The following is a 25,681-nucleotide window of genomic DNA, read 5'->3' as shown; positions in this document are numbered from 1 at the left end:
AAATGTTTATGCTCCTTAAGAATCTACTCACGCGGCAAATCTTTAATAAACTTTGTTTTTCCTTGGCTGAAAGAAGGTTTGGGTTGAATTTATTCAGACGGGACCTGGTGTGTTGGTATTTTCGGGTCCCGAGAACCCCTAAAAAACCTCAACAGCTTCTTGTTCCCCAAATCCTTGGAAAATGAGAATCTGTGTTTACAGAAGCTAGGTCCCAGGTCTGTAGGAAGGCTGGGTCCTGGAGGCTAGGAGAAGCCTCTCTCCTGGGACTCTGCACTTCCTCATTATTGAGTTTCCCAAGCAGACAACCCCCCTGCCCATCATAAAAATCCTACTGGCTAGTTGGATATTAAGGAAGATCTGGATTGAAATTCTGACTCTGACCCTAGTTGAATACCCAGGCAAATCACATAGCCTCTCAGTAACACAGGCAATCAAACTCTCTAGGACTTGGTAGAAAAATCAGATAGGTATGAGTTAGTGCATAATTGCTCAGAAATGTTTGGAAGTGGGCAGAGAACTCCCTCCTCCTCACCAAATACCTTTAATTCAGCTTTCCTATTGCTACTCCAGCCTGTATCTGAAGGGGTACAGACTCTGGAAACCCCCTTGAACTCTCCTTGAATTTTCCTACTTAATCAAGTCTCTGGCTTCATCTGAGGCTATAATCTTCTCAATTGGGTTTTCATGGTCAACCCCCAATCTCCCAATTCTCGGTTACCCCTAGCCCAGCCCTTCATTGTCTGTTATCCCTACATGGCTACTTCCCATCCTTGATTCTATCTAGACCGCATTCTCTTGGCACAGAAGTTTGAGCTCCAGTCACCCCAGCCTACTGGCCATTCCCATCAAGATCCTCCTAGACCTCTCCTCCAGCCACCCCAGACTATTGGCCACTCCTAGATCCCTCCCACAGTCTTTCTGTATATAAGATCCATCTTGTTTCCATTAAGGTGCTCAGACCCAATCTGGTCCCCTTGCATTAGCGACAGGAATGTTCAGATTCCTTAAGAGTCTGGCCAATATGGCAGATCTTTAATAAACCTTGTTTTTCTTTGACTGGAAGAAGTCTTGGGTCGAATTCATTCAAGCAGGACCTGTATGTCACTATTTCGGGGTCCCCACACCCCTAAACTTCAACATACCCACAACTGTCAGTAAAATGTCTCCACCTGGTTGTCTCAACAGCTTAAACTCAACATGTCCAAGATGGAGCTCATTCTCTTACCCCCTGAACCTGCGACTCACTCTCCTAACTCCCCGTTCCCCCTAACTTTCTGCAACAGTCTTCTTCCAGATTCACAACACAGGAGTCATCCTCAAAGCCAACCCTCCTACTTTCTCTGTGTCTCCCTCTCCCTTTTCCTCTCTTCTTCTCCCTCCTTCTCTGTCTCTGTATCCGTGTGTGTCTCTCCCTCCCTGTCTCTCTCTCCCCATCCAATCCAGTATTCCACACATCTCATTGATTCTCTCACCACGGCATCTCTCCCATCCGTGCCCATCTCTCCACTCTCCCTACCTTCCCGGATTCATCAAAATCACTTTCTAATTAATGTCCCTGCTTCCTTTGTCTCCTCTCCAATCCAGTGCTTACACAGCCACCAAATTGAGGTAATTCAAAAGCACCAATCCCTCAATAAATTCCAGCCTCCCTTTCCAGACCCTTCCTATTACTTCTCGCAAACTTTGTCCCCGTATTCAGCCTTCCCTCCCCACGGTGCCTATGTACAGGCTGGATGTCCCCCATGCTCCAAATGCTCTCTCCTTGTTCTCACCTTAGGCTGTCAGAATCCCTGGCTTCCTGGAAGGCTCAGCTCAGACTTGACCTTCCAGAGGACGCTTTAGAAAGTACTTGGTGCTCTCTCCCAGATGCACTTTGCATATACCTTGTATTTACTTATCTATCATCTCCCCTAAAGATAAGTTCCTTGAAGGAACGGACTCTTGTCTTGGTGTTTAATAAATCCTTCTGGGATCTGACTAAATTGAAAGCATGATGGTGCTTGAGACCATTCAGAAAACACCTGCTGGCCTCTCAGTACAGTTGTATGGAACCATAAAAACCCTTTAGGGGCTGTTGGGTGGCCCAGGAGATCGAGCACTGGACTTGGAATCTGGAAGACCTGGATTCAAATCCAGCCTCTGACACTCACTAGCTGAGTGACCCTGGGCAAGTCACTTAACCTTGATCTACCTGTGTTCTACCTTCTTAGAAAGGGGGATGATAATAGCACCCACCTCCCAGGGTTGTTTTGAGGGATCAAGTGCTTTGCAAATCTTAAAATGCTATAAAAATGCTAGCTACTGTTATTATTGTAGGACTCGAAGTTGTTGGCATTATCTGTGGGCTACTGTATTGTGTCAAACACTCCTAACCAGGTTATTGTTCTCCAAAGTGGAACTGACTGGCCCTTGTGGTTTCTGGGAAACTCCTCTGTGAGGGAGCACCATTGGAGCATCTGCCAGTCCAGTCTGAAGGTTCAGTCTAAGAAGGGGTGCTCCTCCTCTCCTCCCAGGTACTCTGCCTCAGCGATCATTCATCCATCCTTAACGGAGAGCTCGAGTCAGACCTCCTAAAGGAGTAGCATCTCCATGTTAGAAAGCCTAGGCCTGCTCTAAACAGATCGAGCCTGGAAGCGCTGAGAAGAGGCGTCCCCTTTAAATGCAAATCACTCCCTGCTCCAGAGAGACCCAGGCGCGCGCACGCACACACACACACACACACACACATATCTCGGGGAGTGGGAGGCGGGGGAGCCCAGGCCGGCTGGACCTCTGGAGCAGCACAGGCCCGCAGCTTCGTCCAGGTCAGTCTTTCTTCGTGGGGTGGGGCCAGTTACCGGATCGGGGGGGCGGGGAGGGGGATGGAGAGCTGGCCGCTGGGCAGAACGTTCCATTTTGGAATGCTGGGCCGAGCGCTCCGAGATAGCGTGTTACACACCCCTCGGAAGTGGGGCAGGATGTCCCTGGGCCGCTTGGTGGCCATGGGGGCCGTGCACCGGCTGGAGGCTGCCCTGCCCATGCAATGCCAGCAGACATGCACATGCCCACACACCCGCAGGCAGATGCAAATGCTTCTCTTCATGGATGGAGATGCACAAAGCCAGAGAGAGGGAACGCTGCTAGAGAGGCTGGGACCTGTATCCCCAGCACCCGGCACCGTGCCAGTCATACAGTAGGTGCCTAATAAATGCTTGTTGATTAACAACAGCAGATCACTGCTCTAGAGCACTTTAGCACATTGCCCCCACCCACCCATCGGTACATCCATCTCCATTTTATATTTGAGGAGACTGAGGGTCAGAGAATGATTGGTCTGGTATTGCACTGCTAATGTCTGGGATCCTCTGGATCCCAGATCTCCTGACTGCCCTGCCAACATCCTTTCCACCCTTTCCACAGAGTGCCCCAGCACCACACCAGCCATTGGCACATAGAGAAAAACACATACACGGCCAGTCACACAGACACCCTTCAACAGACAACTGATACCCCTGATCTCGAGGGGAGGGAGGACCCAGGGCCAGGACTGGGTTGGGAGGGGCCCCTTTGACCTGAGCTGGGCAGCCTTGCCCCCTGCCTCAACTCCTCTTGCCTGCAAAGAACAACAGAGGAGATTCCTTGAGTGGGGAGGAAAAGATACATTGAAGATCTGTACCCTTGATGGATATCGACACACACATCCTTGGGAGTGGGAGGCTGGGAGCTGAGGACAGCAGGTTCCCCAACCAAGAAAGGAGATCCTCCGTAGAAAGCCAGAGTGCTGGGCACAGAACCAGGACATTAGTCTCTGTAGACGACCTGGCAGCCTTGGCACAGTAACCAAGGCACCTCCCTCATGCCACCCCAAGCCTCAGTCCCCACTTGACTCCAGGCACATTTGTTCTCCCCAACATAGGGACAAGCTGCCCCTCCTCCTATTTGTCCTGGGCTTATTCCCTGCTCTTCCTGGATGTGTATGGGGAAGCCAGAGCACGATATGAAACAGGTCATGGAGAAGTTCTCCATCCAGAGCTCCTGGACTGGAATACCCCCTCGGTCTGCCCATTTCACCAAAGCAGGATCCTTGAGGCTTATAAGGGAGGGCTGAGGTACCCCAGGGCTGGGCTTTGATATCATCAGTAGCAGGCTAAGCCAATAAGCAGAAAGTGGGACAGAAGAAAAGCTGGTTGAGACAGTCCCTAATCAGCCCCCAAGCATCACAATGAGTCTGTTCAGACCTTCTCCCCGCTCCCACCTGCCAAGAGCCCAGAGCCCTGCTTGTCCTCTGGTCAGTCACTGCCTCAGTTGTACCGACCCTGAGCCAGCGGTTTCCCAAGTGGGCAATATCTCCCCCTTCCCTCCCATGGGGCACGGTAGTAGCCTCAGGCCAACGGAAGGGGGAGCTGTAGAGTAAACATAACAGGGTGGTGAAAGCATTAGGATAAAAAATTTTGCAACAACATTGGTACACGTTTCATCTGTTGTGTTAACAGAATTAAAGTTTCAGTGATTACATTATTTTCCAAATAAACACCCAAAATGCAAGTTATAACCCATCAGAGGTTGAGTTTGACAGGAGAGCACATGGCACTTTGTTGGGAAGGCCAGCACACGCTGGCAGGAACATGTGCCTGTAATGACTCGTTTATAATACTATGCTATACAGGTACAAGATGCAATATTGCGTCGTCAAAATTTCAATGCAGGAAAAGAACCACCAGTTTACAAAAAATCATTAAATTTAAGATGTGCCATTTTAAAAAAGATATTTTCTATATTTTTTGAAATGATGCAAATTTCAAAAACTGTTAAGGGGTTAAAGAAAGTAGATTTCTTGGGGGCACTGAGTAATTTTTAAAAATAATTTATTTATTTTTAGTTTTCAACATTCACTTCCATAAGATTTTGAGTTTTAAATTTTCTCCTTCCCTTTCCCCCTCCCCCCTCCCCAAGACGGCCTACAATATGATATAGGCTCTACACAGACATTCATATTAAACATATTTTTGCATTAGTCATGTTGTCAAGAAGAATTAGAACCAATAGGAGGAACTGTGAGAAAGAAGAAACGAAACATGAGTAATTTTTTTAAAGGGGCCGGGTGGGCCAGATAAGTCTGGGAACCTTGCACTAGGCCCATGACCCAGGCCCTGTCCTTGAAGTGCTCACAAGTGACCAACAACCTTGGTCCTTGGGGAGAGTGTAGGTGAAATGCCTAGCAATTTAAAATTTGCAGAGTTCTATCTACACAGTAACCCCACAGCGGGGTTGTTTAACATACTGACACACCCATTTTTTTTGGAGGGGGGGAAGGCAGGCAATTGGGGTTAAGTGACTTGCCCAAGGTCACACAGCTAGTAAGTGTGTCAAGTGTCTGAGACTGCATTTGACCTCAGGTACTCCTGACTCCAGGGCTAGTGTTCCACTCACTGCGCCACCTAGCTGCCCCATGACACACCCATTTTTACAAAAGAAGAAATGGAGGGGCAGAGGGGGCCAGGAGTCAAACTCTGGCCTCCTGGCACTTGTAACCCTGACAATGGCAAAGTAGTACAGACAAAGGGCTAGGGGCCATCTGAGGAGGGGGATACCCCTCTCAGCTGGAGAGAGGCTTCTAGGGAGGAGGAGACACTTGTGCCTGGTCTTTAAGAGAGAGCCCAACTTCAACAGGGTGACAATGGAGGGATGAGAAAGGGTAAGGAAAGGGAAGAAGCTTCGATTAAGCCCCTACTGTGTAGCAGGCACTGTGCTAAGGGTTTTACTAATATCATTCATGCCTGGCATGGAGAGTGATATAGATGAAGCCACTGGAAATGGGAGAGGGAAGGACAAGGGGGTAGTCCAAAGGAGAGTAGGCCAGACTGGTCAGTACATGGAGAGTAGCATGAAGAAGCCTGGAAAGGCACTTAAAGCCCGGTGGTGGAACATTTTGACTATCTGGGTCACAAATGTTATGCTTTAGTGAGCAGGAAATGTTCCCCCGCCCTGTCCTCAGTTTCTTCATGAATACAGCACAGTAAGCATTGGATCAAGGCCCACCTAACTCAGAGGCCATTCTGTGAGGCATTCTGGATGCCTCAGAAGGCATCTAATCTAACCTATACTTGAATGGGAGTCTCCTGCAAATCATCTCTGATAAATGGGTGATGGGGAGCTTACTACATCTTGAGGTAGCCAGTTCTTCTTTTGGTTGGCTCTCATGGTGCCTCTCCACAGCTTTAAGTCACTGCTCCTCATTCTCCCCTCTGGGGCCAAGCCCAAGTGTCTCGCCCCTCTGCCCGTGCCCATGCCACTGGAACAGCTGATCATGACTGTAGCCCAATGGCCTCTCTCTTCCCCAGGCGTACTCCCAAAGTGCACCCCGATCCCTCTGGAGCCAAGCCTGGATGCACGCTGAAATGGATGACAAGAAGAAGAGGAGGAGCCCCAAGCCTTGCTTGTCGCAGCCCGCACCCCCCGCCAGTGCACTGCGTAGGGTCCCAGTCCCTACCAGCCGAAGTGCCTCCTTCTCCTTGGGCCTCCCCCACCTTCCATCCCCAAAGCAGCGGACCAAGTTTAAGAGGTGAGTTGGTCTGCTGGGGACTCTGGGCTCAGCTCCAGTGTGGGCACTTGTGATGCCCCACTCCCCTCTTCCCACAACAGCTGATTGAAGCATCAGGTACAATTGTCCCCATGGTATAGATGAGAAGACCAAGGCCTAGAAAGGGCCAGTGACTTGTCCAAGAGTCACATGAGGAAGCAGGGTGGAGCTGGGCCTGGAGTCTGGCGGTGCTGCCTCTCAGGACTCAGGGTTGGAAGGCAGCCCTACCATTCCTGACATCTTTGAGCTAGCAGGTCTGTAGCCTGGCTCTTCTGCCCTTCCCAGGGTGACGAAGGAGAAGTGCCGCCCTGTGCTAGCTGGTGGAGGGGGTGCCCCAGCAGGCACCCCCTTGCAGCACTCCTTCCTGACGGAGGTGACTGGTGTCTACGAGATGGAGGGAGGGCTACTGAACCTACTCAATGACTTCCATTCTGGCCGGCTCCAGGCCTTTGGTAGGTTTGTAGGGTGTTGCGGAGGGATGGGGGAAGGGGGAGGCAGTGGGCCATTATGGAGGAGGATTCTTCTTGGCTCAAAGTCTGGGATTCAATTTAGTCTGCGGTATTAGGATTAGAATGTAAACTCCATGAGAGTAGGGATGAATTCCCAGAACAGTGTCTAGCACATGGTAGATGAAGAATAAATGCTCATTGATTGCCAGGGCTCTCCCTTTGCCATGAGGTTGGAATCTGTGATAGTCAGGGATATAGGACTGAGCCTCCTGGGGCAGAACCTAAATGAGATTGGCCTTGTGGGATGAGCTTTGAGCTCCCAGGGTGCTGTGGTCACCCCCTTCAGTGGGGCGGGTCTGTGACTGGCACTGGGCTCCTTGGCTGGGCAGGGAAGGAATGTTCCTTTGAGCAGCTGGAACACGTTCGGGAGATGCAGGAGAAGTTGGCTCGGCTGCACTTCAGCCTGGATGTGTGCGGGGAGGATGATGAGGATGAGGAGGAGGCTGAGGCCGAAGGGCTGCCCCAGGAGCAGAAGAAAACGGTGGCTGATCGGAACCTGGACCAGCTGCTTAGCAACGTAAGCAGGGAACTGAGACTTCGGGGAGGCTGGGAATGGGAATGCTATGATCCCTCTGAGCTGGTGGGTACCCTGGTGGGGCTGGGGCCTGCCCCAGGATCCTGGAGATGTGGGTGCCAGCTTCCCCCAAGCCCTTTGTCTTGACCCGGGAGCACGAGGGAGTGTCTCCATGACCCAGGGCTCAGTCCCACCCATCTGACTCCTCTCTCCCCTTGCAGCTGGAGGACCTCAGCAACTCTATGTATCCTTCCTTGAAGGGAGGGTGCGGGGGGGGGGGGGGGGGGCTTGTTAGGATCTTCCCTGCCACCCTGGGGTGACTTTTAAGCCAGTAGGGACTTAACTGGACCACAAGATTTAGAGCTAATAGAGACCTTGGCGTGCCCAAGGTCACACAGTAACAAAAACAGGATTCTAACCTAGATCCTCTGACTCCACCTACCCATGGATGTGGGCCCTCCTTTCCACAAAAAAGGATTTGCTAAGCAGGCAAACAGTGGGTGAGACTGGAGGGGGTAAGGTTTAATCTGGTTATGAGGATGATTTTCGAGAACTTCAGACAATTAGCTTAGATCAGAAGCAACATGGAATTCGGGAAAGAAAGATTTAGGCTACAGACTTTGGTTCAAATACTGCCTAGTGCCACCAAACCTAACTGCAGCTTGGGGATACCTGCCCCAGAGAGCATCTGGTAAACCTTAGAAGGGTTTATAGGAAATGAATGGAATCATCACAGCCATCATCAGAGCTGAAAGGGAACATCTAGTCCAACTCTCACTTACCAGATAACGAAGCTGAGGGATTTTCTTCAGGTCACACAGTAAAAGCTGGCTGTGGAGACAGATGAACAAGGACCCTTTGGCCTGGCAGACTTATTCAGGTCAGCCTTGCCGGCCAAGGCATGTCTTAGCTGGGGTCCTTAGCGGGGCTCTGGTGGGGGGTGGGGCCTGCTGGAGCCCAGTCCCAGGTCACGCTGCCGACTTCCCTTAACTCCTCCTGCTCCAGACAGAAGCTGCACCTGGCAGAGAATGCAGAGCCTGAGGAGGCCCCCACAGCCTAAGCGAATGCCTTTGGTTGGGACACTTTAAAATTTGCTCTTGGCCTCAGTTTCCCCATGATGGCTGAGGCGAATGGCTGGCCTCTCTCAGATCTGAGGCTCCTTCATGACCCTGACTCTGTGACCTTGACTCTGACCTGGCCACAGCCCTTGAAGCTGTGTGACCCTGGGCCTTCTGGGCTAAAGACCCAGAGCTACGACTCTGGCTTGGGACTCGAGGCCCTCTGAGTTCTGCCCCAGGCTGTGACCCCCGGGTCCTCTGACCTCACATGACCCCAAGCTCTGACCGGACTGTGCCGTCCGACTTTACAAGACCCTGACCTCTGACCCAGGCCCTACTGGCCGTGTCCAGGCCGGGCCCCTGGCAGCTGAATTAAACGTAAGGATGGACGGATGCGCACTTGGTTTCTGTGTCTTCCTTGGCCCCTCGCACTCCGCGTGAGACCGCTGTCTGAGAACCGCTCGCCTCGGGCTCCCGAAGATCCGCCTTAGCCCCTCTAGAGGGAGGGGAGAGCGCCGGTGGACCCCTAGATGGGGGCGGGGCGTTCTGGCTTACTCCCGACGGCCGTGGTGACGCATTTTCGCGGAGACGGGCGGGCGGGCACATTTCCCAGCAGCACCGCGGTTCGGGCGTTTCCGTCTCCATGGAGACGGGGGCGTGGCGATGAGGAAATTTGCAGGCCCCGGGAACGGACAGGACCGTTGTGCCTCGGACCTGGACATGGAGCTCCAGGAGCTGGTTCGGCGCGTGACGTTGCTGCAGGTGCGGAGCGGGCCGCCATCCTTCCTGGATAGACCCTGGCCGTCCCCCTGCTCTCGCCTGGGCACAACAGGGCCCCGGGATCCCCCATCCCTCCCCACTTCGGGCGGGCCCCGGGATTCTGCTCCCGCCCCGCGTGACCGCGTCCACCCGTCCGCCAGGCGTGTGTGAGGGGCCGCCAGACCCGGCGGCGGATGCAGAGCTTGAGAGCCGAGTACGAGGAGGTGGTGCGTGAGGTGGAGGGCGACCTGAGCGGGCAGCTGCGCTGGGTGGGACGCTGGCTCCCGAGGCCCGTTTTCTCCCCGGAGACCCGCGTAAGTGACTAAGACATCCCGAGGACTGAGCACTGGCTCTCACTTCCCCATCCCCTGTGGGATCTCCTGCTCCCCGGGTGCAGAGCCCCCTTCTCTCTGCCCAGCTGCATCCTCCAGGGGGCCAGGAGGGAGGGAGGGGTTTGGAAAGTACCCCTGGCTCTGTTCTGATTGCAATAGAGAAGAACCTACGGCCCCAGGGAAGGAGAGGGCAGCCCTGGCCCACGTCGGGAGCCCCCCATCAGACTCCGGGGTGAAGAGCCCGAGAGTGACGGAGGCTGGAAGGAACCATGTCCAGTGAAGGGGCCTGAGCAGGGAGCTGGTCCTAGGTCTCAACAAGACCTCATGATGGAGGCTGGTGACAAGGCACTGAGGAGGGACCCAGGTAGCTCCTCTTCCCTCCTACGACCCCATGCCCTACCAACCGTTGAAAGGCTCTTCTCCTGATGGACCCAAGATCCCCAATTCCAGGCTAGAACTAATTGGGAGCAGGGGGGCATTTTTAGAGGGGACAGGTATTTCTGGCCAGTTTGGGGGCATTCTCTGACACGTATTCCAATGTCTCCACATACACAGAAGCCCAGGAATTCACACTACCCTCCCAACCTGCCCAGCTACAGAGACTTCGAAGACATCTTGCCATGGAAATGCTATGGCTACAGCAGGCCATTGTCAGTCGCAAGAAGGTAAGGGCCTGGTCTTCCGCTGCCTCCTGTCAGCTTTCCCCAGACTCCCTCCTGTACAGATGTACCCCAGCCATTCTCAGCTTCCCCTGGCTTCCAGTTTTTACATGCTGTTTTAACTTTTCAGCTGAGGAGGGAAGGTAAAACTCCAGAGAAGCCTTTGGCTTCACCCTGACAGCCTCTTGTCTTCCACAGTATCTGCTTCTCAGACAAACGCTGGATCTCTCAGAACATTAGTTGGAGAGGGCCATACCTCCAGTAATGGGACCACCAGAATGCCATTATCTAAGTGACCAGGCTGCTCACAGGACTGGGCTACTTCCTAAGCTGGGAAGCAGACACTGCTGCCAAGGTCCTCGCTGTGGGTCCCTTCTGCAGACTTCTGTTCCCCAACCTCTCCCAGTGGGGCAGAGTGAAGTCAGGGCACAACTTCGGCTTTGTCCTCAATGTTGATCGCAGCTCTGTCCACCAGGACCTCTCTTTCTCCATCCCCTGGCCAGAAGACAGGAACTTGGTGAGAATTAGAGGGAAGAGCAAGAGAATCAGGCCACTGGGTTATAGGAAGAATAAAACTCCTTCTGGAACTTGGATAGTCTGTCTATTTGACCTGGTATTTCTGTGTGTCATGAGAGGACCTGGAGAGCCACATGTGGCCTCAAGGCCGAAGGTTCCCCATCCCTTGGTCTAGATTCTAGACCAATCCCCTTTGATAGGGAAAAAAAAATGAGGTTTCTGAAAGGAAAGGGATTTCCCAAGGCCAGAGTTTAAAAAGCAGAACTGAAATTTGAACCAGTTCTTAGGGATGACATAGAGGGGACTGTTGCTCAGATAATAATTGGACTAAGTAATCAAAGTCTCCTCTAGTAATTGGGGTCAAGTCTCCTAGTCTGCCTTCCTTCTAGAAGGCTTCCACTTTTGGCTTCTAATGACTGACAAGAATGGGGAGGTAGGAGTTAAGCCTCTTATCTTCAATAGGCAGGGCTTCTAGCCCCTCCCTTCTCTGCCCTGACTGCCTAGCAACGGCAAGCGTCCCTCTCCAACTTAAGTCAGCAGCCCCATGGCTTCCACTGCTCCTGGGCCTCCTGTGGCTAGGAAGGTGGTGATATACCGGAATGGGGACCCATTCTTCCCAGGGCGACGGCTGGTGGTCACCCACCGCCGTTTCCCCACTTTTGAGGCATTTCTTAATGAAGTGACAACTGCCACACAGGCTCCTCTGGCCATTCGTACCCTCTACACCCCCCAGCACGGCCACATCATCACTGATTTGTCAGAGCTTCAGAGTGGTGGGGAGTATGTTGCTGCTGGCTTTGAGCGTTTCCAGAGGTTGCCGTGAGTGGGGACCAGGGGACCTTTGGGGCAGCTAGAGAGTATTACTCATTACCCCACCCAAAGACTCTTTAGAAAGTTCCCCTTGACTCAGTTCCATGTCTTCCATCATTCCCCTCCTTAGCTCACAAGGCATTGCTTTTTATCTGTGAGGTCTAGTTTACATGCCCTGTCTCTATATTGGACTAAGAACTCCCCAAGCCTAAGGGCTGGATATCATATACTGTGGTGGTTGGTGTTGGCCAAAATAGGGATTCCTGTGTGGAGGGACAGAGCTGGCCATGGATGACCCAAAAGCCAACCTCATTGACCCTCAACTGTTAGGGTTTTCCACTTTTGGAGAGGGGATACTGGAGGCCTCCCTTGGTTTAGATCAGAGAACATAACTTAGATTAATACTCATTGCTGAAATCAGACCGGGTAGCAACTCAGTCCAAAAGCCAAAGAGAATCAGGCAGCAAGTAGGTGAAAAATCATCAGGATGGGAAAAAAAACAACTGAACAGGACTGTCCCCAGACCTGTACTTGATGTCCAAAGGTTCGAAGTTCCTCCCCTCCAATCCTGGAAGAGTAAATGTGACACAGCTGTAGTGCCACATGACTGTAGAAGGGGGAATAGGGGGAGGAGCGGGTGGTGTTGGGAAGAGGTGCCATAAACCAGGAGGTAACCTCATTTTCTGTGTTTTCTAGCTACATGTACCTTGGAGGGGAAAAACCAGGCAGGAAAAACATCAGGCTCCTGGTGGGTTCTGAGGAAGAAATTGTTCGTACCCTCCCAGACTTGGCCCTTCCCTCACCCATGTTTGCCCCCCAACATTTTAGACCCAGTAGGCTCCTGGGGCTATGAATGTTTGCCTCCCTCCCTGTGTCAGGCAGAGCTCCAACTTTCACATGGAAAAGCACTGGCTTTGGAGTAAGAGGGATAAAAGTTTACATCCTAACAGTGGCCGCTTCTTTTGGGACCCTGGACAAGCTACTTAGCTTCCTTGGGCCTCAGTTTCTTCATGATGGGGTTATAAAATGAACACTATCAGTTGTCCTCCCCTGCCCCAACCCCCCAGGCATAAGCTGGCTGTGACCAAGAGCAGACTGAGCTAGAGAGCAGGCTGAGCTGCAAATTCTTTTGGCCTGGAACTCCTCAGGTTTGTCTGGTTAGAATCAGAGGATGGTGACGTACATTCTAACTAGAAGGAACCATCCATAGGCCACCAGAGGCAAGGGATTTGGCCCAGCTCAGAGGCCCCAGCTCCTAACCACCCTCCTTTGGATGGGAAGAAGCATACAATCTAGCAGAAAAGATTCTAGGTTTGGAGTCAAGACCTCTGGCAGAGTCCTTGGTGCTGCCAATCCTAGCTGTGTGACTTGGGTCAAATTCCTTCTGTGACATTCGGCATCTCCAGCAGTAAAATGGGGATGCACTAGTTACCTTTGAACAATGTTATGAGGATCATAGATTTAAAGGCCAAAAGGGACCTTAGAGGCCGTCTAGTCCAGACCCCTTCTTTTACAAGGAGAAAACTGAGGCCCAGAGAAGTGGCAAAGGTGATTCCAAATCTATTACCTTTCCCTTTGTACCAGGCTGGGCCAATGAGATGATGTAGATAAAGCCCTTGGCCAACCACGAAGCACTATGTAACTGTCAGCTATCATTTATCAGGCTCCTCCAACTCTGCCAAGACCAAATTACAGGTGTCCTGGAAGGAGGATCCCAGCCTCGGCCTCCTGCACAATTCAGTGAGTGCTGAGGATATTATGGGGGTGCAATGGGAATTAGGGTCAAGGGAAACTCTTTTAACCATGGCAGACTCCCTTTTCGTTGGTCCACCGACGGTCCCCAAACTCTGTGCTCCCTCTCCTTAGCCTGATTTGGAGGTGACCTCCAGGCCCAAAATGGCAGGCTACACAGAGGTTTGTGAGTGGGGTGGAGGGTCGGGCAAGGAGCAGGAGTCTTCCCTCACAGATCTCTGTTCTGTTCTTGTCCTAGGGTGTTCAGAAATGGGGACCTGCTTAGCCCCCCTTTTAGCCTGCACCTGTCCCTTACCTCCCATCAGGACTGGGGATCAGTGTTGAGGCAACTGACTGAGAAGGCCAGGTTGAAGGGTGGGCCTGTGAACAGGTAGGTGCTGGGCCAGGTGGGGCCCGAGTTTCTTTGGTGACATTCATGGACTTAGTCTTGCCACTTAGCAGTAGAGGGAAAGGTACAAATGAGGAAACTGAGGCCCAGAAGTGAATTGCTCAAGATCACCAATGAACCAGAGACCAGTGGTTAGGTTTCCAGACTTCTGTCATTACTGCACTGCAGGGGACAAGGATCCTAGGATCCAGGGCTAGAAGAACCTTTGAGTGAGCACATTAGCCCAACCCCCATTTACAAATGAGGAAATGAGATTTGAACTTCGGTCTCTTGCTCCAGATCCTGGGGAAGCAGTCCAGTGGAAGGGGCTCTAGCCTTGGAGTCCAAGGGCCTGGGTCCAAATCCTGGCTTGTGAGCAATTCAGTAAACTCCAGCGGAAGCCCCTTATAACCTAGCCCCCTTCTACCTCTCTAGTCTTCTTACACCTGACTCTCCAACATGTACTCTTGAATGACACTGGCCTCCTGGCTGATCCTGGAACTAAACGCTCCATCTCTGGTCTTTGGGCATTTTCTCTGGCTATTCCCCATGGCTGGAATGTTCAATGCCTAACCTCCCAGGCTTCATTTAAGGCCCAACTAAAATTCCACTTTTTACAGAATGCCTTCCCCAAGTACTCTTAATTCCAGTGCTTTGCTAATTATTTCCTACTTATCCCATATAAAACTTGCTTTCCATCATCTCCTTTATTAGAATATAAGCTCTTTGAGGGCAGAGGCTTTTGCCTCTTTTTGTATCCCTAGCACTTAGCACAGTGCTCGGCACTTAATAATCATTTATTGATTGACCTCTTAGGGAGTCGGATCAGATGGTCTCTTCCAGCTCTAAATCTGATTCTAGTGGTGTGAAGAATGTTGACTCAGCCCTAACACCAGGACTTATACAACTCTAGGAAGCATTTTCTCTGACTGTCTTCTCAGGCATGCCCCTGCAAGGAGCAACCCTTTTCTTTCTTCCCTACAGACTCTGCACACTGGAGGGGGTACCAGTGTTGGGCAGAGAAGCCCTGGTGAATGGTGGCTACTATGTGGCTGTATCAGATGAGTATAAGGCCCTGCCTTACCTGGAGCTTCTGGTGCCAAGCCCCTCCCTGCCTGGTGGCTTCTGGTATGTTAGGCTTTGGGAGGTAAGGATGGATGGGGATGGATGGGCAATGATGGGAGAGGGTTCCAGCCAGTTACCTTTTCGAGTCTCCTGCATCTGAGCAGTCTGCTCAAATCATTCCCTTCTGTGTTACAGGCGCCCACCAAGACTTGAGCCCAGAGCTTATAGGCAAAAGGTAGGTTAAGTGAGACAGCCAGGGAAAGGTAGAGAGGGTGAGATTGATAAAGCACAGAAAGGCCCTGGAAATTCCTAGAGCCAAATCACTTTACATATTTTACATGAGGAAATTGAGGCTAGTGGTAGATACAGGTCACAAGCTCGGGTGTACTGAGCCCTAGTCCAGGAGCTGCCTTTAACACTATCCCTGTGACTGAGGCCCCCAATATGGATGGTACCTTGTCCGTGTCCAAAGGCATTAGGAATGATACCTGCAAAGATGCAAAACAGGACTGTGGGAATTGGAGAGGAGGTAGAGGGAGTTCTGGCTATGTCCCAGCCCGGTCACAGGAGATGTAGACCAAGGTCTCCCCTCCCCCAGGCAGACATCTTCAGGGCTCCAGCAGCCCAACTCTCCAGGAAGGAACCATCCATTTCCTTTGCCAGACCTAGCCTGGCCCGACCCCATCTGAGAAGGCGCCCCCAACCTCGGCCTGGTAAGCTGTACCTTGATCCCTCATGACAACCCTGTGAGCTGGGTGCTAGAGTGAGGCCCATTTTACAGATAAGGGAACTGAGGCTTGGAGAGGTCAGGTTACACAGCCAGTACAAGACCAAGATGAGATCCAAACCTAGGTCTTCCAGACTTAGAACACTTCTTGCATCCTGTTCTCTGCCTCACACACTTACTCTAGACAGGGGAGGGGATCTCCAGAAATGGGGCTGATCTGGGAGTGGTTTGTGTCTGGGCCCCAGGCTGGTGTTGTGTAATCCTCAAGGTCTCCCTGCCCTTTGTGGCTTCCAGCATGGGCTGGGAAAGGACAGCTGGCCCCATGCTCTGTCCCACTGGGGAACTGCTGAGCCTCTCTGAGGTTAAGGTCCCCTTTTGAAGCTGCTCTGTAGTTACCTTCCTTGAGGAGCGGTGAGGAAAAGTGCTTTGTAAACCAAGATGCATGTATGAGGTATCACATCTGCTACCTCTGATGGTGGGGTTCAGGGACCTGAGTGGGGCAGAAGATGCCCTTTGGTTGTGGATCTAACCAGTGACTTGTTTCTTAATCTCTTGAGACCCTTTGGTGGCCAAAAACATAACTGAGGAAAGCAGTCAGTATGGGGAAGGAGACAGCTGAAAAAAGACTAATTTAGAGAGAAAGGAAGACTCCTTGACTATGGGGCAGAGGTGAGGAGACAGGTGGCTTGGAGATAAGGAGAGGGGATCTGGCCACAGACACTTTTCTAGCTTCTGTGTGGTCTCAATAAGGGGTCAACATGTACCCCCTTCCTTCCTCACAGGAGAAAAGGCTGTGTATGGTGCACCCCACGCCAGGAGGGAACTGGCAGGTGCCCAGGAAGTAGAGGAAGATGGGACTACCTTGACAGAGGTCCCCTTGGATCAGGTACGGGGTCTATGTCTTTAGAACAGCTGTAGATTCAGCTGAAGAGTGTATAGATGGATGGATCTGTAGTCCCATCAGTTTGGGAGTTCTCTTCAGTGCCCCTCTGGTGAGACTGTGGCTGTCTTCCCATAATTTCACCATTAGGGCTCCATTCTGCTAGAGGTCCTCACAAGGGTGCTGGATCACTCTGGGCAGTCCACTGGGCCCTGTCACCTTGAACAAATATCACCTTTCCACAGTGCATCAGTCCCTTCATCTGTACAGTGAATTTGTGAACCAGATGGTCTCCAGGGTCCTTCTGCAGCTCTGATATGTTAAGGGGTCTCTGCACTGGGACCCAAACTGGCTCCCTTCTAGCTGACTGATCTTTCTCTTCCAGAGAGCTGCAGAAATGGTAGAAGAAGCCTGTTTCTTGGAAAAGGCTGCCTAGGGTAGGTGGTATAGAACTAAACTTGGATACCATTCTGGAAAACCAAGAAGCCCAGCCCAACCTCCTTCCGTTCTCCCTTTTCCCAGCCCCCAGCCAGCATTCCATCAGCAGCCATGGCACAGCCTTTTATTGAACCGATCCACCCTCTTCCGCTGTGGTCCCCCAGCCTCCTGCCAGGATCTTGCTAGAGGTTTCCACAGACCCTTTTAGTCTGCCTGGCCCACAAACCTGCAGTGAGCCTGCCTAAGGAAGGGAAAGCCTCTGCTTCCAGGGGAGAGGAAGGCTTACCTTCCTCTACCCTGTGGGGTGTGACACAAGGTGGGGTAGGGAGGACAGGGGCATACACACTTCGGGAGAAGCTTTGGCCTAATAAAGAAAATAGTCTTCTCTGCTTCTCGGTTGTCTGAGCCTTGTTTACCCATCTCTCCAGAACATATTCCACTTTAAAGCCTGGACCAGGAAAGAGTTAGAGGAGCAAAAGCTGGTGATGAAGCTAGCCTCTTGGCCTAGGGCACAAGGGGCCCCTTCCAGGGCTGCAGATGGAGAGGGGAAGGAAGGCGTCTAACTGACTGCAGCACATGCGGGCTCTGACTCACCACCAGCCACAGCCCACATCAGCTCACACCAAGGCTCCGAAGGCCCCTAAGTTTGAGCTTGAGGAGCACTCTGCACCTGACATCCAGGGTGCTATGTACAAACCACAATGTTGGCTGGAGGCCAAGGTCATGAGAGAGGTTGGGTCACACAACGAAGGGGGGTGTTTCCAAGGCATGAAACTTCAGGTTCAAAGTGGTAAAGTCTTTGAGCCCCCCTCCTCCCCATTAGGCCTCACTGAATCATAGAGGAAGAGGCCACTGCCAAGAAGTCAAAGACAGCCTTCTCAAGGAAAGCTCAAGCATGGGTGGCTCAAGATCCCCCGGCCCAGGGTTCCCTGCTCCAATGCTCCGTCGTCTCTGGGTGGGGCTGGCCACAGGATCCTGTCGTTATTCTGTCTTGCCCACTGAACTTGCAATGCAGAGCATGATTCCGGAGATGGTGAGCACCATTCCCAGGGCAGGCCCTGGGTCAATCAATCAATCAATAAACATTACATGCCTACTATGTGCCAGGCACTGGGCTAAGTGCCAGCTCAGAAAGGAACACAAGATGGGGTCTGCTCATATTCCATGGTTCCCTACCCTGACTAGGGAAAGAAGGGGGAGGTGTGCTAAGAGAGATACCAGAGACTGGATTCTCATCTCCCCAAAAACTATGGGTTTTTGAAATGGACAGCAGTCACCCAGTTTGGGCACCTAAGAGCCTAGCATGTGATTTCTCCCCAGGAGTGGTCTTACTTACATTTTCCACCAATGTCTTCCCCAAGGAACTTCCCGACAACCAGGGTGACAACAAGAGCCAGGGAGTTACTGATGGGCACAGCCAGGGACAGATCTGGAGGGGAACATTTTAATGATATTCCCTGGGGTCCACTCTAAAGCAGAAAATGTGTTCCCTGCCCTCACAAAGATCTTGGTCTAATAGGAGGGGTATGGGTTAGAAAGACAGAGTGATGGATTTGGAGTCAGGAAGACCCAGACTAGGACTCCCCCTCAGACACCCATTTCTGGACAGGTCATTTGGGTGAGTCACTTAAACCTCTGAGCATCGAGGTTTCCTTGTCAGTAAAACTTCGATAAGGACAGCACCTACCTCAAAAGGTGTTGTGAGGATCCGATGAGCTACTGTGTGTAAAGTGCATTGCAAACCTCGGGAAGCTACAGAAATGCCAGCTATCATGCTTTTTAGGTTAAGACACACACATACAGAGCTTTGACAGTTAAAAAAAAACACAACAATGTAGAAAACTCAGTCAACAGAAGTGCAGCTGAATCCAAGCCTCATTTCTAATTTACTCTTGGGAGGGATCAAGTCCTTAAGAATACCAATGTTTTAAGAACTCATGACCTTTCACTAAACACTGAAGACATATGGTGCTCACAGTCTCTGAACTCAGATTCTGCAGGGCAAATTCAGTGATCTAGACATAGTAACAACAGATCCCCCCCACCACTTGCCTCATCCCAAATGGAAACTAGAAAAACTTTAAGGCAAGCTGTGGTTAGAAAACCAGCCTAGCCAGATACACCATCATGGGGAATGGATGCAGCAACTCATACAGGTCATCTACTAAGTCCCAAAAGGAGTGTCCATACCACATTAATGAAAGGGCTCTTTTAAAAGTAAGGAAATATGCTACAGTCTTCTAGGGGTTAAGGAATAATTTATGCTTTTTGGTTGACACCAAAGAATAAAGAACAGAATAAAGAAAATGACAAGAATAAACAAAACATTGCTGTCAATAAAGGACCTGAGTAGATGGTAATGTGAAGAAGGCCTGGAAAGCATTATTTGCTTGAATGTAAGTCAAATGGCAGAATAGGAGATCTGTCCAAGAAGCAAAGAATTCTTTAGTGGTGCCATCTTGCCCTCCAAATATTCAATGGATCTGTGGTCCCACGGGAGTATTCCCCTCGATGATGCAGACACAACTCAATCATGCCTGCCTATCCCGTACAACTCATGAGCCCATCCCTTGCTGCTCGATTGGTTTTCTTCCCTTTGGCTAGAGGATCACTGATTTAGAGGTGGAATGGATATGAGAGGTCACTCTTGAACAATGCCCTCATCTTACAGATGAGAAAATGGGCCCAAAGAGTGTCAGTGTCTTGGCCAAGGTCACACATGGCAGCTGAAATAGGGTTCCAACTCGGGCCCCCCAATGCCAAATCCAAAGCTTTGTTATGTACCACACTGATAAGACTAAACTGTCCAGTTCAGGACTGGATCCATCTCTCATACTCCCAATGCCTGTGAATTGCCAAGGTTACTAGGATGGGAAGCCCAGTCCCACAATGTAGCACAGTTACAGCTGCTAAGGAGGGAGGTGAAGAAAGAGAAATGAGACTGCTAAATGAACCACTCTGAAAGGTATCTGTGAGCTCCTGTTCGATGCCTGTTAGCCATGCCCCGCCCAGATGACCAGCCCTCCAAACAGAGACACACCTACCTGTTGATGCCAGGGTAAGGTAGTAGATCAGAGAGCCACACTGGTTGAGGCAAAGGGGCACCAGATACTGGGGTTGAGGGTGAGAGAAAAGCTAGAGTCAGTATACACAGGCAGCACAGGATCCTCCGAGGGGCCATTCCAGCCAAGGGAAATGGACAGTCACGCTAATAATGGCATCCCATTTCCAGATGGGAAACTGGGGCACGGCAAGGGGTAGGCAAGTGAAGAACCGCAGGCAAAGTCAGCCTCCCATCTGGTCCCCTTAGGACCTCGGGAGCTAGAGCCGGGAGGGCCCTCACGGTGACACTGAGCCTCAGAGAGGAGAGCCCGGCCCGTGGGCACACGGGCGGTGAGCGGCGGTCCGGACTAAGCCGGGATTCCACAGGCACACGCCCCGGTCTTCCTCATTAAAGGATCAGGCCCCCGGACGAACCTGGGGATCCGAGCCGGGGAGAGCTCCCGCCCCGTCCCTCCCTCCGTCCCTACCCCCCTCACGCGTCCCCCCGGCCCCACCTGGTAGTTGAAGAACAAGAACTTCATCTCGTGCAGGAGCTGCCCCAGCCGGCTCCCCTCTGGTGCTGGCTCCACGTTGCCCGCGGCCCTCTTCAGCAGCGGGTTGGAGCCGCCCCACAGCACGGCCACCAGCACCAGGGCACACACCTGCCCTAGGAGGGGGAGGGAGCCGGTCACTCACCCCGCAGGGCTGGGGGCGGCCATTCCAAACACAGAGACCCCTCCCCCAGTCTCAGGGCAGCTGGGTGCTCCGAACCGATCAATGAAGGGGGGGGGGTGGCCGCTTCCGGCCGCTACCTGGACCACCCTGGGCCAGGCAACGAGCCTCAATTTCCTTATCTGTAAAAAGGAGGTACTAATAGTTCCCAAGGAGTATTCACCCAAGGGCTCCTATGAAATGCCTGATGAAAGCGCACCGCGCCAGCTGTCATTATTTTTACGGAGGAAGAAACTGAGATAGGAACACAGGTGGGGGGAGGGGCCCGGAATTCCTCACCCAGAGTCGCCGCCATGACAACGCCGGAAAAGGAAGGCATCCACTTCCGGTGCCGGCCCGGCGCCGTGACCCGGAAGCTCAGCGCAGCTCTCTTCCGGTAGGTCCCTCACGCTGCCGGGCCGATCTGTGGTGCCGGCGGAGTCGTTGCGGCCGCCGCGATGGTGAGTCCGGTTGGGGAGGGAGAAGGAAGGAGGGATGGGGACCAAGGGAGTTAGAGCAGGGCTCCCCCCCAAGCCCGTGCCCTGACAGTGACTCCCGGGTGCCGTCCCCAGAAGCCGATCCTGCTCCAGGGCCACGAACGATCCATCACGCAGATCAAATACAACCGCGAGGGAGACCTGCTCTTCACCGTGGCCAAGGACCCCGTGAGCATGCGCGGTCGGCGGTGTGGAGGGGGGGGCAGAGGAGGAGGGGGAAAGCCGCGGGGGAGGCGGGGGGGGGAGAGAGGGAAGGGGACTAGGGGAGAGGGGCGGGGCTCGAGGAGGTGAGGGGGAGGGGGAAGCAGCTGGGGCGGGGCTGCATGGGAGATTGGAGAGGTGGGGAAACAGAAGCCTTTCTCGTTTTAATGTGGTTGGCATAGGCATCTCGGTGGCCCAGTGGGTAGAGCACTGCCCAGTTCAAATCCAGCCTCAGAACTTTATGAACTCTGCGACCCTGGGCAAGTCACCAAACTGTTTCCTCACCTATAAAAGGGGCACGGTGATCTCACTTCACCTCCCGCAGGTGGTTGGTTGTGAGGCTGCAGTGAGACAGAGTGTGTAAGGCATTTTGCAGACTCTAAGGAGCTTGTTGTTAACCCTCTCTGCCCATTTTACCCATCGCAGGTCTGAGGGCCAGGTCTAGGACTCTGGTCTCCCAATTTTTAGGTTCTTCCTATTGTATAAACCTTGCCCCTTGCACTTGGGTTGTGCCACCCTTCCAGTTTGCCCACAGTTAACCGTCATCACCCGCCTCTGACCCATCGCTCCTATCCTCTCAAGCTGATTTGCCCACATGGGGAGGATTCCTCATCCTTGGGCGTAGATGGTGGCTGACTTGTTCAACTTTACTCAGAAAGTCTGGGGTTTTTTAACCTCCTCTTGACTCAGGAGGGAGGGAGGCTAGTGTGGTGCTACTGGAGGAGGCCACTGCCCTCTGCAGAAATGGGGCCCTTTGTGTCTGGGAGAAGTCAGTGCACTGAAAACTAGGAGGTCAGATTTAAGAACTAGGCTAGGAAATTTGCCTGCTGAGATAGAATCAACATCAGGTAAATGAAGTTGGCTACAGAAGCCACCACCTTGAGGGAAGACGTGTGAATGGTTTGGGGGACCGGGGAGATACATATGTAACTGAATAGCTATTAATATACAAAACGCGTAGCTTAGTAGCTCTTAGAGCTTAAAAGTATACCAAGACTTTTGGGGTACCTCATTCAAGACATAAATCTGTTCTCAGATCATTTGTTTGGAGTGTTACAAGACACAGTTTGATCTTAAAAGCCCGCTCACACAGTCTTTCACAGGGAGTTGGTTGGGGAGCTTCTCTGGTGGGGAGGCAGGAGTGAGAGAAGGAAGGATAGACTGTGTGGAGGACTGGGAGAGGGAGAGGCAAAGGGTGAGGGCAGCCTAGAGGCTGCTGGAAGACTCCCAGGGAAGACAGGCTTTTACTTTTTTTCCTGGTTGCTCCTTTTAGGGGGCGAGTACAAACTAACTAATGTCTTTGCTTCACTAGATTGTCAATGTATGGTACTCAGTAAATGGAGAGAGGCTGGGCACCTACACTGGGCACACGGGAGCTGTGTGGTGTGTGGACGCTGATTGTATCCTCTAATGTTGCCGTCTTAGAGAAAGAGCTGGTACTTTCTGTTGATCAAAAACAGAAGTGTCTGGCTGCAGGGGTGGTCTAGATGGTTTAAAGAAATTCAGACCGCTTTCCCTGCCTCCTTTTCTCCCCACCAAGTGGTAAGGGTGGCAGATGAATTTGGTAACATTCCCTAACAACTTCTCCAGGGGACACCAAACATGTCCTTACCGGCTCTGCCGACAACAGCTGCCGCCTCTGGGATTGTGAGACAGGTAATGGGTGATCTGCTATTATCAGGGCCCCCACCTTACTGACACGGCCTCCCAGGTCTGGTAACTGAGTGGACTTGGTCATTTGGGAGTGGGCTTGACTAGTGTTAAGTGGGTATTGGATACCAAGTAGACTTGGAGAATGTCAGAATTGGAAAGGGACTTGGGAATCCTGTAGTCTAGCTTCCTCCTTTTATGATGGAGGAAACCGAGTGACTCAGCCAGAGGCACAAGGTTAGGAGCAGGGCTAGGCCAGAACCCCATTCTTCTGGCTTCCTGCTCTGTCCCACACATCGCGCTGCCTTCTCCAGGCTAATGTATTTTATGCCTCCTTTTTCATGGTTCCCAGGATCGGTTCAGAAGGCAGTGCCTGTTCTGGAGGGGAATTTTCATAGACTAGTGGGTTATTTTGCCAGGCTGAACCTATTCCTAGGTGGCCAGAGGATTGGTAAGAAAGTTCAGGCTTCCTGTTCCTGGCATTCCCCTCCCACACTGGATGAAGCAGTTACCTAATGTGATCTCAGGCTTCAGGGATGGACATCTGGTGTCCAGGATGAGGGAAGCAGATTTTACCTCAGTTTAAGAAAAAGCTTGTTAGCATAAAATGGGCTGCCTTAGGAGCCTGGGAGGGCCTCAGCACAGAACCAAGTTGTCAGGGTTCTGGGAAGCATTGCTGCCCATGCATGATTTGGAGTTGGTAACCTCTGAGAGTCTTTGACAGGGGTACTTGAGCCTGGGGTGGGGAGTGCCAAGAGGATTCAGTGCTGCCTTATTTAGTGTCTTATTCTCCAACCTGAGCCCAGTCTCCTTAGGGGTCATTTTCACAAACAGACCAGTAAAGATTGGTAGAGATGGAGCTGGGGCCTGTAGAGAGCTGAGGAATGGGAGGAGCAGTTAACCAACCTGTACCCATCTCTAGGGAAGCAGCTGGCCCTGCTGAAGACCAACTCAGCTGTCCGCACATGTGGATTTGATTTTGGAGGCAACATCATCATGTTCTCCACAGACAAGCAGATGGGCTACCAGTGCTTTGTCAGTTTCTTTGATCTCCGGGACCCCAGCCAGATCGGTAATGACATACGGGTGGGGATCCAGGGACTCAGTGGAGGTGGGGCCTGATGCAGCCTGGAGCCAGTCTTCACCAACCATCTACTCCCTACTCTCCAAACAGATAGCAATGAACCGTACATGAAGATCCCCTGTAATGCTGATGCTAAGATCACAAGTGCTGTGTGGGGACCCTTGGGGGAGTGCATCATTGCTGGCCATGAAAATGGGGAGCTCAACCAGTACAGCGCCAAGGTGAGGGCTGGGGAAGCAGGGGAATAGATGGGTGAGGGTGGGAGGATCAGGATCTGGGGAGAGTGGCTGGGGGCCAGAGGAGATCACAGCTGCCCATTCACCAGAGGGGAGAGCAGCTCTGGCCTCCTGGTGGTGGGAAGTGGGTTCATGCGCCTTCCACCATGCCTTCCCCCACAGTCTGGAGAAGTGATGGTGAATGTCAAGGAGCACTCCAGGCAGATCAACGACATTCAGACATCCCGAGACATGACAATGTTCGTCACTGCATCTAAGGACAATACAGCCAAGGTGGGTGCTAGGCTCGAAGCAGGCCTGACTGCTCCAAATCGGGGCTCCTTCCCTTCTCTCATCTCTCTTTCCTCTTCCTAATATGTATTTTTAGCTCTTTGACTCCACCACCCTTGAGCACCAAAAAACATTCAGAACGGAGCGACCCGTCAACTCAGCTGCTCTCTCCCCCATCTATGATCATGTAAGGCAGCCCCTGGCTCCCCTGCTCATCCATCGGTCACAGTAAAGGCTGGTGGGGTTGTTTACAAATGGTAGCTCTCAAGGGCACAGCAAAGGAGCACTTCAGAGGGAAGGGGCTGGGTGGTAGGCCTAGGGGAAGCTCCAAGGGAAAGGCTCCCAAGTCTGATAGAGGAAGAGATTCGAGATGTTTAGAGGCTGCACAGGTGATGCTGCCCTAAGGGGCAGGGCCTGGCTTAAAGGCTAGGTCTGGACCTCCTTTCTGTAGGTAGTCCTGGGCGGTGGGCAGGAGGCCATGGATGTAACCACAACCTCCACCAGAATTGGCAAATTTGAGGCCAGGTAAGTGGGAAGCCTGTTTCCTGAAGGAGGGAGGACATGGAGAGTTTACCTAAGCTTTGATGTCCACATGTGTCCCTGTTTCCCATGCCCTAGGTTCTTCCATCTTGCCTTTGAAGAGGAGTTTGGAAGAGTCAAGGGCCACTTTGGCCCCATCAACAGTGTTGCTTTCCATCCCGATGGCAAGAGGTAAATACCCTTTGGTGTGGGGCTCAGACAAGGGTGAGTAGACCCTTAAATCTGCCCTCTTGTCTCAATTTCTCTGTTGGTGAGTGGGGTCCTTCAGTACACACACAGGCCTAACTGCTGTGCCCCTCCCTTTCTCTCCTTGCAGCTACAGCAGTGGCGGGGAGGATGGCTATGTCCGAATTCACTATTTTGATCCACAATACTTCGAGTTTGAGTTTGAGGCATGAGGAGTCAGAACTGGAGTCTCCTGAACCTCCCGCTCTCTCATTAATGAGTTGTGGACACTAAAAAATAAACCAAATGGAATGACGATGGTCTTGTCCTTTGAGGAGCT

General features: G+C 52.1%; 5 protein-coding genes across 8 annotated transcripts; 4 read left to right on the top strand and 1 right to left on the bottom strand.

Moving 5' to 3' along the window:
- The first annotated feature begins 2,728 nt into the window (after window positions 1-2,728).
- On the top strand, window positions 2,729-9,033 carry CCDC28B (coiled-coil domain containing 28B). The gene is made up of 6 exons (XM_036745541.1): window positions 2,729-2,804; window positions 6,321-6,541; window positions 6,845-7,011; window positions 7,398-7,585; window positions 7,804-7,826; window positions 8,588-9,033. Exons 2-6 carry the CDS (start codon window positions 6,366-6,368, stop codon window positions 8,640-8,642), a joined length of 609 nt encoding a protein of 202 aa, XP_036601436.1. The 5' UTR covers window positions 2,729-2,804; window positions 6,321-6,365; the 3' UTR covers window positions 8,643-9,033.
- A 312-nt stretch (window positions 9,034-9,345) lies between these two features.
- Window positions 9,346-10,988, top strand: IQCC (IQ motif containing C). The gene is made up of 5 exons (XM_036747222.1): window positions 9,346-9,402; window positions 9,561-9,713; window positions 9,891-10,095; window positions 10,287-10,396; window positions 10,589-10,988. The coding sequence occupies exons 1-5, from the start codon at window positions 9,361-9,363 to the stop codon at window positions 10,628-10,630; spliced, it is 552 nt and encodes a 183-aa protein (XP_036603117.1). The 5' UTR covers window positions 9,346-9,360; the 3' UTR covers window positions 10,631-10,988.
- On the bottom strand, window positions 10,799-21,031 carry TMEM234 (transmembrane protein 234). Of its 4 annotated transcripts, none has more exons than XM_036747225.1 (5): window positions 20,999-21,031; window positions 20,503-20,654; window positions 19,990-20,056; window positions 18,282-18,374; window positions 10,799-10,885 (listed from the first exon to the last, which is right to left on the bottom strand). In XM_036747225.1, the coding sequence occupies exons 1-5, from the start codon at window positions 21,012-21,014 to the stop codon at window positions 10,812-10,814; spliced, it is 402 nt and encodes a 133-aa protein (XP_036603120.1). In that variant the 5' UTR covers window positions 21,015-21,031; the 3' UTR covers window positions 10,799-10,811. The 4 variants fall into 4 exon arrangements, with proteins under 4 accessions (XP_036603120.1, XP_036603118.1, XP_036603121.1 ...); XM_036747223.1 differs by lacking the exon at window positions 10,799-10,885 and adding an exon at window positions 14,872-15,388; XM_036747226.1 differs by lacking the exons at window positions 10,799-10,885; window positions 20,999-21,031 and adding exons at window positions 14,872-15,388; window positions 20,883-20,955.
- DCDC2B (doublecortin domain containing 2B) lies at window positions 11,451-17,062 on the top strand. Its single transcript, XM_036747221.1, has 9 exons — window positions 11,451-11,725; window positions 12,413-12,464; window positions 13,380-13,456; window positions 13,707-13,838; window positions 14,820-14,963; window positions 15,096-15,135; window positions 15,499-15,613; window positions 16,410-16,513; window positions 16,893-17,062. The coding sequence occupies exons 1-9, from the start codon at window positions 11,451-11,453 to the stop codon at window positions 16,941-16,943; spliced, it is 990 nt and encodes a 329-aa protein (XP_036603116.1). The 3' UTR covers window positions 16,944-17,062.
- Window positions 21,032-21,065: 34 nt separating the features above from the next.
- On the top strand, window positions 21,066-25,657 carry EIF3I (eukaryotic translation initiation factor 3 subunit I). The gene is made up of 11 exons (XM_036747044.1): window positions 21,066-21,159; window positions 21,271-21,363; window positions 22,709-22,796; window positions 22,987-23,052; window positions 23,969-24,118; window positions 24,221-24,351; window positions 24,529-24,639; window positions 24,734-24,823; window positions 25,088-25,161; window positions 25,255-25,347; window positions 25,493-25,657. The coding sequence occupies exons 1-11, from the start codon at window positions 21,157-21,159 to the stop codon at window positions 25,572-25,574; spliced, it is 981 nt and encodes a 326-aa protein (XP_036602939.1). The 5' UTR covers window positions 21,066-21,156; the 3' UTR covers window positions 25,575-25,657.
- Window positions 25,658-25,681: the final 24 nt, after the last annotated feature.

Source organism: Trichosurus vulpecula, chromosome 2, assembly GCF_011100635.1.
Source record: "Trichosurus vulpecula isolate mTriVul1 chromosome 2, mTriVul1.pri, whole genome shotgun sequence".
Classification (NCBI taxonomy): Eukaryota; Metazoa; Chordata; class Mammalia; order Diprotodontia; family Phalangeridae; genus Trichosurus; species Trichosurus vulpecula.
Note: the sequence above shows the minus strand (reverse complement) of the source record. Positions and strands in the feature narration are given on the sequence as shown.